Source organism: Protomyctophum bolini (assembly GCF_963924005.1).
Source record: "Protomyctophum bolini genome assembly, chromosome: 5".
Taxonomy (NCBI): Eukaryota; Metazoa; Chordata; class Actinopteri; order Myctophiformes; family Myctophidae; genus Protomyctophum; species Protomyctophum bolini.
In genome coordinates this window covers 33,577,826-33,589,516 of record NC_137866.1, presented here as the reverse complement: position 1 = coordinate 33,589,516, position 11,691 = coordinate 33,577,826, and the positions used below count along the sequence as shown (strand labels likewise).

Sequence of the window (11,691 nt, the reverse complement as noted above, 5' to 3'; positions counted from 1 at the left end):
TAAATCAAGTGGCAAGCCTGTTGTGAATCTGATGTATGATGAAAGATCGCCTTTATTGTTTAGTTTAGGAAGATTTACTTTAAGTTCTGATGCTTTCATGCATTTATCTTTCATCCTGACGAAAAATATATTTTATATAAGTTTCCACCGTGTGTCGTAAAAAAATGAAATTCCACCACCACGACAGATCCGGTTGCGTTCATTACGCAACGCTTTACGGCAGTGTATTTTAGTAAACCTAGAAGTGTCAACGACGGAGAGCTGCTGTTTGCAAACAAGTGATTTTTCCGAGGACCAGACAGACCTCAGAATGACAAGAAATGTAACGACCGTCATTGACAAGCGTCTGATGACCTGCATATGAATGATACTAACTAATGATAGTAACGATGTGAGGAACCAGTGCAAAGTTTCCGTAGATTTAGTTCCTATCGCTAGTTGCGGTGTTAGCCGGATAGCTAAATCCAGTTTGTCAGCTTCCCATCAATCATTTGCGGTCGATACAATGAGCCAGGTCTGAGGTACCTACCTGGCTGGCGTAGCTGGGTGAATAGTACAAACTCAAAGCACCGAAGCTTGTTCGTTCGATTGCAAACTGAATTTTGCGTTCAGCTGCATCACTTGAATCCACAATGTGGCTCCAGCAAAGACTAAAGGGTCTGCCAGGTTTACTGTCGAGCAGTTGGGCAAGACGACTGCTCATCGGACTGTTACTTTTCCTCATTTTCTACTGGTACCTGGGTGCGGACAGTGGGTTAAGGTTTTTCAGTGGCTCAAACAAGTCAGGGGGAGTTGCTGGCCAATGCCTTCAGACTGAAATCCACAGGTGGAAGTCCCTTGTCGACAGAGGAGAGGGAATCTACAGCACACCTCAGGAGAAAGTTGATACGCCTTTCGTATCAGGAAATGGCCACATCCTGGTTGACATTGACTCGAACAAATTATGGGTAGCTTCCTCTTCCCAACCGGGTTCAGCTCCAGTCCATCAGACTGAATACTCTCCGACTGTGAGCATCCACCTGCCGGGGAATCGAGCAGAGGCCCACGCTACCATGTTGTGGTTCCGGAAAGGGTCTGTGCTCTCTGTACGCTGCATCCTGCCAGCCACCTCACAGGCAGCACGGGACTGTGTGAGCATCAGGGAGGAATTCATAGCGCACCGCAGCCGGCCTAATGTCTACCTTCAGCGAATCCACATCAGCAACCCGTCCGACAGGGTGGCCACACTGGAGGTGACCCCTGAGACGCCCTCTTTTGGGAGCAAGTTCTCCTCCAGCGTGGAGAAAGTGGAGGACAATGAGTTTGTGCTGTCCTCTGGGAGAGTGCTTGTGGAGAAGAACCACATTGTGCTGGTGGTTGTGGCCACAAAAAGGCTGAGCAGCAGGATCCAGGTGTCGGCGAAGTCCGACTACGCCGATAACGTTCTGTCGGTGGTGTGGACGTCGGAGCCCATTGACTCCTCCAAGCTGGAGGAGACCTTCACTAGGCTCCGAGATGGAGCCAAGAAGGAGCTTGGGGAGCTGCTGAGGGCCAATGTAGATGACCTGGTTGTGGATCACCAACAAGCTTGGATGGACCTCTTCATCTCCGGTGAGTTGTTCGATAAGTCAAGCAGCACCATCACATCTCTTCATCGCAATACATGTTTTTCATTATGTGTATTGCATTTTATAATTGTACTTTTGACATGCTGTGATCAGGGCTTCCTTGAAAAAGAGAGCTTGCTCTCAGTCTCAATGGTGTGTCGTCTCCCCCATGGGATGGCTCTGAATGAGGCTCTTAGGAATCTACATCTGTCATGGTTTCCTCTTTGTGTATTACAGGTGTGGAGATGAGGAAAATCACAGACTCCCACACACCGTCAAGCCACACAGTGAACACCACACTTTACTACATCCTCGCCTCATCCACGGCGCCGTTGCTAGACCGGCGGTTGGGCGGCGAAGAGCGCGCACGCCTGGAGTCGAGCCTCAACTACGCCGACCACTGCTTCAGCGGGCACGCCACCATGCATGCAGAGAACCTGTGGCCCGAGCGCATCAGCAGCGCTGCTCAGATCCTGCAGCTCGTCACGCTGTGGACCCTGACGCTCCAGAAGAGAGGATGCAAGGTCCTGGTGGCGGCGGGAGCGCACGGCGTGATGCAGGGCATGACGCTCAGCTTCGGCGGGCTCCAGTTCACGGAGAACCACCTGCAGTTCCAGGCCGACCCGGACGTGTTGCACAACAGCTACGCGCTGAGGGGAATCCACTACAACCAGGACCTGATCAACCTGGCGGTGCTGCTGGACGCTGAGGGGAAGCCGTTCCTCCACGTGTCGGTCAAGCCGCAGGAGAATCCCGTGCAGCTGTACGCCTGCGAGGCGGGCTGCCTCAACGAGCCGGTGGAGCTGACGTCCGAGGTGAAAGGCCACACCTTCCCCGTGATGGTGACGCAGCCGATCACGCCGTTGCTTTACATCTCCACGGATCTGCGGCACCTGCAGGACCTGCGCCACACGCTGCACCTCAAAGCCATCCTGGCCCATGAGGAGCACATGGCAAACAGGTACCCAGGTCTGCCCTTCCTCTTCTGGTTCAGCGTGGCCTCACTCATCACCCTTTTCCACCTGTTCCTGTTCAAGCTCATCTATAATGAGTACTGTGGCCCCGGTGCTAAGCCCCTCTTCAGGAGCAAGGTATAAAACACACACAGACAAACCCAATACTTTGAACTGGAAGTAAAAACACGCAACATGAACCTTTATGTGCTTTGGTTTTTGACTATTGTGTGTGTGGTGGCAACGATTTTCACTTTCTCTATCGTTCCTTTCCTGGTGTGTGTTCATTTCTGGGGTTCGAGTTTGTCTCCTCTCTTGATGTGGACATTTGTTTCTCCATTATCTGTGGGCCCTGTTTGGAGTGGTTGGTCTGATTGGGTGCACAGAAAAATTCAGTTAATTTAACTCTGAGAGTGTACAAATGTAAACAAATTCTCCCTGAGTTACAAATGGAGTATTTATCCATTTATTTTACTGTGTGCAACTGTGCACACTTTAGCTCTTTTCAAAACTGGATGAAATAGTGCCCTCAGTGGGTGCATGTGTGAAAGTAAATTCTCATTCAAATTAGACATTTGTGAGTAGGGCACAATCTTTTTCTCAGTGTTGTCATACCAGTATGTAATAATTCTATTTACATCCAACAGTAGAAGAGTAGCCTTATTCAAGATTGCAAATCACAAAATCTTGCTTCCATCGTGTTTGTTCACTGGCCCATTAAATTAGTCCTAAATGATGAAGCTGTGATGGCTAGGCTATCAAGACATCCGCTTACACTGCACTTATCGTATTTCAGAATATGTATACTATAGCATAACATTTGACGATGTAAGTGACAAAAATAGCTCATGTTTTACCCCAGTAAGCCTCTTGTATAAATTGGGAGGCCATTTTGTGTTTTGTTTTGTTAACTGTTTAGTTGATACACAATTCAACTTTTCCTGGTGCCTTCAATCAAAGTTTTTTGAACAAATATTTCCTCTGTTCCTCTGGTTTCTTTTTCAGTGAGTGTGCGTTTATGGCACCTTGGCTTGCAATGACACCCACTGTACTTCGGCCATAATTCACCATTTACAGCACTATTGACAATTGTAGTATGGCTCCACACACAGTGCAAAATGTCCTTCAAAATTCATTGAGTAACCTGGATCAAAGTAACCTCATCGAACCAACTGCCATGCCCAGAATGTACAAAAACACACTGCTTCCTGTCTACTTTATGTATTTGTAAACATGCTTTTCCCTAGATTTCTTAACAAAATATGGTGATGGTAACACTTGGGAGAACCATATCTGCTGTAGACTAATTGTTTACTTGCAATGAGCTTGGACTGTGTGCTAACCTTTCCTTAAATCTCTTGCCACTCTTAACCTGAGTTTTTGTGTTTTTGATGATGTTTTATATTGATTAATTCACTCTTGATTAAATTAAGGAGAAATCTAAAGGACGGCTTTGCCTCTTTTCTATCGACCTAACAAATTAATCTATACCTCACAAATCATAAACTGATCATTTGCTTATCTGCGTGCATTATCCATTGTTCTATCTGTAATGGGTTTTGTTCCTTCCCTTGGGAATCTACATAGCCATCATACTGTAGCTGCTGCTGCTGCTGTCCTGTTCTAACACTCCACCTCTGACTTTACCAGGTGACCATCACAAGTGAAGAAGCCACTCCTTAGGAAAGCAGCCATGACACCAGGTGCAAAATAGCAGAGCAAGAATGCTGTTGGCATGTTTGGTTGTTATTTTGCTTTGAGCCTATATGGGTGACAATTTAGCATGAGGGCGGGGGCTCAAACACTGTTACAGCCCAGCTGTCTGCCCTGTCGCCAGTGCTCACATTACCTCTCCATTTTGACAGGACGACCCTACTGTTTGAAGGAGTTGCCCAGTCTGGATAGACAAAATGTCTTTGCACGTTTAACCTGCTCAGCTCAAAATGGAGGGACTTTCTGTGAGTGAGAATGTTTAGTGTATAAAACGGAAGCACGTTCTGTTGATGCTTGTATAAAGGAAGTTGTCCTTCCAGCAAGTTACCGGCCTCCCTTTAGTAAGGGGTCTCAACTTGAACAAATGCTAAAGTCTTGATGCTGGTCATGCTGTAGGAGTGGTGGTCAAAATGAATTAACTTCCTAATTCATTTTCACATTTAATTTGCTCTACTCATTTTCCATACTTGCATGTCTAAACAACACCCTACTGTATGTCTGTGTTTCAAACCTTTCGAGGGGGTCATTCCTTGGTTCCCAGGTTACCTTTGGGGTTAGGTTCATGGTGGACTCTGGTCTGGTAATATTATGCTCTCAAATCAAGTTGCATTTATTTTGGCAACATAATGGCTTCTCCCATCCACTGACACTTGCCAATCTAAATGTAAAACACGACACATACGTATGCACGTATGTGCATTGTAATTCTGTGCAATCAACTTGAATATTTTCTTCTTTGATGTTCTAAATAAGCTTATTATTACGGATAGTAATTAATTATTTAATTTACTTTTGTTAACTTGGAATTTTTTCATAATTGTTTTTGCTTTGTGTATCCTCCACAAGCTCCAAATAATCCACTTAAAACATCAAGCTGTCAGTGGAGTGTGATGTGTGTGAACATTCTTATATACGGCTTCACTTCTGTCCATATTGCGTTTGAAGAAGTTAATCTGATCAATTTCTTTGGCGTTTCTTTACTACTGAGTGTGCCTTAAGTAAAATGTTAATTTATTCTGGTTTATTAATCAGTTTGTGCTGATTTTACAGTACCTGCATTCTGGTATGATTGTACTTGAAATAGTTTATGAAAATGTGAACTTCCATGGAGCAAAGATCTTTTCAACCTGACTTAAACTGGGGGAAAGAAATGTGTTGGATTATGTAAATATGTTAAATTAAAGATATCTGATAATTTAATAAAGAAATTGCTGATAGAGGAATAACAGCTAAATAGTTTGAGTTTTGATTGATTTCGGGGAACTCATTTCCGTTAAACATGTATTGGAAAGACAACCGATATTGGTTGGGAATGCATAACCAAAATAGCATTTGTCTTTTTGTGCTCATTAATCAGTATAACAAGGATTGAGTCCTATCCCAAATTTCTCCACATATTTGACAATTCATTAGGAATGGTTATGACTTATAGATTCAGTTAAGAAACCTATGCAAAGCATAATAACCAGGAATGCAGCATTAATGTGGCCATCTACCTGGGCACAGCTTAATGTGTCAACCACCTAAGCCCTATTTTATACCTTGGCTATTCAAAAATAGCTGACCTCCAAGCTCACTCAAGTCGTATTGCGGTTGAAAGTTAATTTGGCCTGTTTACTATGGGGTAATACATCTCCTTAATTCACAATTTCACTCTTCCCTTTCCACTGAAGTTGCCTCAAACATGGTTACATGTTCCAACTCTAGAGGGCACTATGGGATTGCTTGTGTGGCAATAATTGTAGAAAATAAAGCATTCATTTCACAGACACATGCATTTTGATGTAAAAGAATAAAATACAGCCAAACCCTGGCAATGTGTGCTTAATATACCCTACAACTATATCTGCTGATTCTCTGGAAGAAACCACCTAACTTCAAAATATTCATTTTGGTTCAATATTTTTTTAACCAACACACAGATGTAAAGGCCTGTTTAAAAGCACTGAATTATTGAAAAAAAGGATGGCCAAATGAGTTGAGTTAGTTAGCTGGTTTGGCAGATAGTTTGAGGAACCAATGGAGTTGGGAGTTTTTTTACTGAAGCATTTTTTAATACTTTCACGTCATATTTTACGATAACTTCAATTTTAAACCATGATTTGTCTGTCCAAGTCTTCTAGTATGTTCATGTATTTGTATTGGTGTTTCTTTTTGTGTAGTAGTAGTAGCAGTAGTCCAGCTGTTAACTGTAACTCAAGTACCGGTAGTTCCCATGAAATGAGAGCATAGTCTCCGATTTGAAATGCAACATCATGAGCGTAGTTGGCTTGGTGACCTACCCAGGCCTGTGTCGTCATTCGTCAGTCACCGTTGACATACAGTATGACTTATGACTCCATACATCAGACTAATCCTGCCGCCACTGACTTCCATCATAAAACTAAAGTTATCTATACATGCACCACGTCTCTGTGTACGTATGTGCGTCTGTAATCCACGTAACTCGAGAACCGTTCGCTACCCCCGGGCCCCGCCGCTCGGACCGCTTTAAAATTTCGATTAAATACAACTAGAGAGGTGCCAGTGGGGCACTGGCCTACTTGGAAATGCATGCCCCACCACAGTTATGTCTGTGTCCCTTTTATGCCCATATGGAGTTCTTTTATCAGGCATGCCCAAATATGGAGCCCGGGCAGTCTTTTTGTGATGGTTCTGGACAACCGTGGGTCCGACCGCCTCGACACCGGGCACTGCACTCCCTGCGGGGGTGTGGAACGCGTGTGTAGAATTTAAAGTTGGTGGGGCGAACAGTCCTCGCGTTACGTGCATTACACACGTACAGACAGACACGTGGTGCATTTATAGATAGATAGATTCAAATTAATTATATAAAAAAGATGAATCGAGTCAAAGCCCTAGTAGAATTATAATGGGGCAAATATGTGCATATCATGACACACCGGACAAACAAACAAACGGGTGAAAACTGTCCTTGGCCTGGCTGAGGATAATGAAACAGCTTAACATACAGACTGTCTCTTCTCATGTCAAGACTTCTCAGTATGGAAGGCTTTTGTTGTTGACAGTTTGTCAATTCATTAGGGATGGTGGCCATGTGGTCATATGACTATTTGGCAAGGTTTCAATATGTCAGCATGTCGACCGCCAACTCTCATACGCTTTGTCTCAAATGCAAAATGCGACTGGGGGTACCATTCTAGCAGCTAGGATACGGGTTAGGTTAAACAAGGTGCACTCTGAGGTCTATATTTGGAAACATAGCATCTCAGCCAATCACAATGTCAGGACGAAACATCCAATTGTGACATCACTGCTACTATAAAGGTTTCCGACAGAGGCGCTAGGGTTCAGCCTTGCGAAGGAACATGGAGGAGACGATGGAGCAAGAATTAACCCAGGAGCAGACGGAAAAACTCCTCCAATTTCAGGACATCCTGGGTTTGGAGGACGCGGACCAATGTCGTTGTACATTAGAACAGCACAATTGGAACATAGAGGCCGCAGTACAACACCGACTGAACGAACAGGAAGGGGTCCCCAATGTGCCCAATCAGCCAGCCTCCAGGACATTACAGGTCTACACGGCACAACATGGAATGTATAGTTACATCGTCGCAAGGCCACAACCCAGGGGATTTCTAGGATGCAGGTTCTCAACACCACAACCCAGGGGTTTACTAGGATGGAGTTTGTACTTCATAGTACTACCTTTTAGATTTACAACTTACACACTTCTGGACATATTCAGGTTCGCCCTGCGGTACATCAGACGCCCCATCACATATCCTGTTGGGGCCGATGCATCCTTTATTCAATTATTTGAGGAGCAGTACGGTCAGTCGCACCCAATATTCTATCAGGGAACATACAGCGAGGCACTGGACCACGCCAAACGCGACCAACGCTACCTATTAGTTTACCTTCATGGGGAGCATCAAGACACGGATGAGTTCTGCCGCTTCACATTATGTGCTGAAGAAGTCATAACCTTCCTCAACCAGGAAATGCTTGTTTGGGCGTGTTCCGCAAGCAGGCCAGAGGGGGTCACAGTGTCCCAGGCCCTGCAAGAGAACCATTCCTTACCTTTTCTTGCCATTGTCGTGCCGAAGGAACGCAGGATGACTGTGGTGGGCAGGATGGAGGGTCTCATCCAGCCAGAGGACCTCATCAAACAGCTCACCGTCATCATGGAGGCCAACCAGACATACTTAACGTCGGAGCGTCTGGAACGAGAGGAGAGGAACCAGGCGCAAGTGTTGAGGATGGAGCAAGATGAAGCATACCTGGCGTCTCTGCGTGCCGACCAGGAGAAGAACCGAAGGAAGAGGGAGGAAGAGGAGCAGAAACTGCAAGAGGAAGAGAAGCTACGACAGTGTGCTCTGGCTGTGGAGACTAGACGATGGACACTTGAGGAGGAGAAAGAGAGGAAGTCAGAGTGTCTTCCTCCGGAGCCTCCCGCAGATCATCCTGAAAGTATCAAGATAGGGTTTAAGCTGCCCAATGACACACGTGTGGAGAGACGATTCCTCTTTGAGCAGTCCCTGACGGTAATATACGACTACCTCTTCTCCTTGAAAGAAACCCCAGCGAGGTTTCAGATTGTGACAAACTTCCCTCGCCGAGTGTTGCCCTGCCTTCCCACTGAGGAGCAGCCCAACCCCCCCAAGCTGAGAGAGGTGGGACTGAGTCGCTCAGAGTTCCTTTTCGTTCAGGACCTCACAGATGAGTAACCGTCCACTACCCAGAGCGGGAGTACTTTTCTTTAGTATACCACTTATTTGGGGGTTTCCAATGGACATTATTATTAAAGGGACACTTCACCCCTTTTTCAACCAGATCTTTTAATGATGTTTGGGAGACAAGAAACACTTTCCTGGGGTGTTTTTATGTGGGTAATATGTTTGTAGATATTTTAGTATTTCAAAATGTCCATGATGTCATGGACACTGTGACTGGTCTCACTTCCTGGACTACAAGTTGTCCCCCCCCCCTATCCACAAGGTGGGGTGAATTGCACCAAGCATTATGGTAATTGGAGACCAGGAAGGAAGTGAGACCAGTGTCCATGACATCACAGACACTTTGAAATACTAAAATATCTAAAAATACATATTACCCCCAGGAAAGTGTTTGGCTCCCAAAGATCATTAAAATAAGATCTGGTTGCAAAAGGGGTGAAGTGTCCCTTAAATTAAAGAACTATAGGCCAAAGTCCATCTGTCTGTGATCCTTTTATGCCCATGTATGGATACTTGTTGTGTACATCATGGCTGTAGGATGTATCTGTACTGTACATCAAGCCACCTCACACACGTAACATGGGGTGCCGTAGGTTATAGCAAAGCTACATATATTATTTGTAGTTGATGTAATGTTAAACATCTGCAGAGGCGTTAGTGCATCTGCATGTATCAAAACCACTCACTTGTTATTTGGGGACATGAGATTTGGGAAATAAAACGATCACGGTAAAGTTCCCAATATAGTGGCCCATGTTACGAGACAAAACATGATGAAGTTCTGCCCTCTAGACTGCCCTACATGCTTGGGAAGTCATTGGGGGCCTCTACTTGTTCCCATGTGAGACAAGTGGATGCTTCTATAGTGGGGGAATGCCCTCCTGGTTTTGCTGGGGTTTTTTTGTTTAGTTTTTTTTATCCATAGCTAGTGCACTCTAGATTATCCTGTGGCCAGTGTATAAAATTGAAAGTTGTAAATAATAAAAAATATATACCAAAAGAATCACACCCGTGTGAAGTGAGGGGCGCTCTTATACATCATCTAATTCTGGCCAATCACAATTTGCGTCCTCATCTTTGTCATCAATGTTTGTGTACTTAAATTGTCCATTCATTGTCAATGGCTTTTAAATGTTTGTGTAGGACAAAGTTTGTGCACACACACACCAAAAGCTAGACATAGGAGGAGCTAGCATGCCTCAAAAAATATAAAATGCTGGATTCCCCCCCCCCCCCCCGTCATGTCATGTCATGTTACCCACTACAGTAGTGGGTTTAACGTCATGTCACCCACTACAGCAGTAGGTTTAACGTCATGTCACCCACTACAGCAGTGTGTTTAACGTCATGTCACCCACTACAGCAGTGTGTTTAACGTCATGTCACCCACTACAGCAGTGTGTTTAATGTCATGTCACCCACTACAGCAGTGTGTTTAACGTCATGTCACCCACTACAGCAGTGGGTTTAACGTCATGTCACCCACTACAGCAGTGGGTTTAACGTCATGTCACCCACTACAGCAGTGTGTTTAACGTCATGTCACCCACTACAGCAGTAGGTTTAACGTCATGTCACCCACTACAGCAGTAGGTTTAACGGCATGTCACCCACTACAGCAGTGTGTTTAACGTCATGTCACCCACTACAGCAGTGTGTTTAACGTCATGTCACCCACTACAGCAGTGTTTAACGTCATGTCACCCACTACAGCAGTGTGTTTAACGTCATGTCACCCACTACAGCAGTGGGTTTAACGTCATGTCACCTACTACAGCAGTGTGTTTAACGTCATGTCACCCACTACAGCAGTGTGTTTAACGTCATGTCACCTACTACAGCAGTGGGTTTAACGTCATGTCACCTACTAAGGAGCCTATTTTGGGACATAAAACAAACAAACACTGAAGCGTTATGCAACATTATGAAAGACAGATGTCTACCAATAAATCAGACCTGTCTGAAGTGAGTGGTGCAGTACTGCGCTTGTACTGTACTGTACTGTACTGTACTGTACTGTACAAGCCCTCCTCCCTGGCCTGTGTGTTAGGCTGTGCAACAGTGACACTTGGTGGTGAACAAATGCTATAACGCTATTTTCGTGCTCGGACACAGCCAGGGACACAGGGACAGCTAGCCCCAGGGACACAGCCACACACATAGCTGTCTATAGGAGTGGTTGCACCACTCAATCACACCCGTGTGAAATGAGGGGCGTTCATGTCATCGTACATCAATTTAGCGGACATTGCTACATAAGGTAGGCCTACATAAGGTGGCCCCTTATTGGCCAAGCACTCCCACCAACATGTGATTGGTTAGCCGATTTGCTCGTTTACATACGATGTGAGTTTTCCCTTCAATGTCAATAGCGTCTAATGTTTTGATGTTTAATTTACGTCATATTTAGCAGAATTTCTCCGTTCATTGTCAATGGCAAATATTGTGGGGACAAGATTCAGCAGACATTTGACTTGAATTCCCCTTTCATTGTCAATGGCAAATCTTGAGACGTACGCGAGGACAAAAGCCGTTTATAGAAGGGGTAGTGCCCCTTAAAAAAACACTCGTTGATGTCCTACATCAGCCTTTCAAATCATCACAATCCGTGCTACAAACGCATTCCGTGCATAAACGGACGTACACACAAGAGCTGTGCATAGGAGTGGCTGCACCACTCCAAAAAGGACCTTTTGAGCAATTAAAAAAAAAATCAGTGCTTTAGCTTTAGGCTTT

The 11,691-nt window shown here is 44.9% G+C and overlaps 2 protein-coding genes across 2 annotated transcripts; both read left to right on the top strand.

The window, feature by feature from the left end:
• Positions 1-127: 127 nt before the first annotated feature.
• kiaa2013 (KIAA2013 ortholog) lies at positions 128-6,065 on the top strand. Its single transcript, XM_080764318.1, has 3 exons — positions 128-1,590; positions 1,824-2,677; positions 4,190-6,065. The coding sequence occupies exons 1-3, from the start codon at positions 633-635 to the stop codon at positions 4,220-4,222; spliced, it is 1,845 nt and encodes a 614-aa protein (XP_080620444.1). The 5' UTR covers positions 128-632; the 3' UTR covers positions 4,223-6,065.
• A 1,516-nt stretch (positions 6,066-7,581) lies between these two features.
• Positions 7,582-8,946, top strand: LOC308315081 (FAS-associated factor 2-like; the record flags this gene model as incomplete). Its single annotated transcript, XM_080762911.1, has 1 exon — positions 7,582-8,946. The coding sequence occupies one exon, from the start codon at positions 7,582-7,584 to the stop codon at positions 8,944-8,946; it is 1,365 nt and encodes a 454-aa protein (XP_080619037.1).
• Positions 8,947-11,691: the final 2,745 nt, after the last annotated feature.

What these genes read in the sequence shown, in the direction of transcription:
- kiaa2013 (XM_080764318.1), top strand. Translation starts at nt 633, where the DNA reads ATGTGGCTCCAGCAAAGACTAAAGGGTCTGCCAGGTTTACTGTCGAGC. An exon ending in GATGGACCTCTTCATCTCCG is followed by an intron (nt 1,591 to 1,823) that starts GTGAGTTGTTCG and finishes TGTGTATTACAG; the next exon opens with GTGTGGAGATGAGGAAAATC. An exon ending in AGCCCCTCTTCAGGAGCAAG is followed by an intron (nt 2,678 to 4,189) that starts GTATAAAACACA and finishes TGACTTTACCAG; the next exon opens with GTGACCATCACAAGTGAAGA.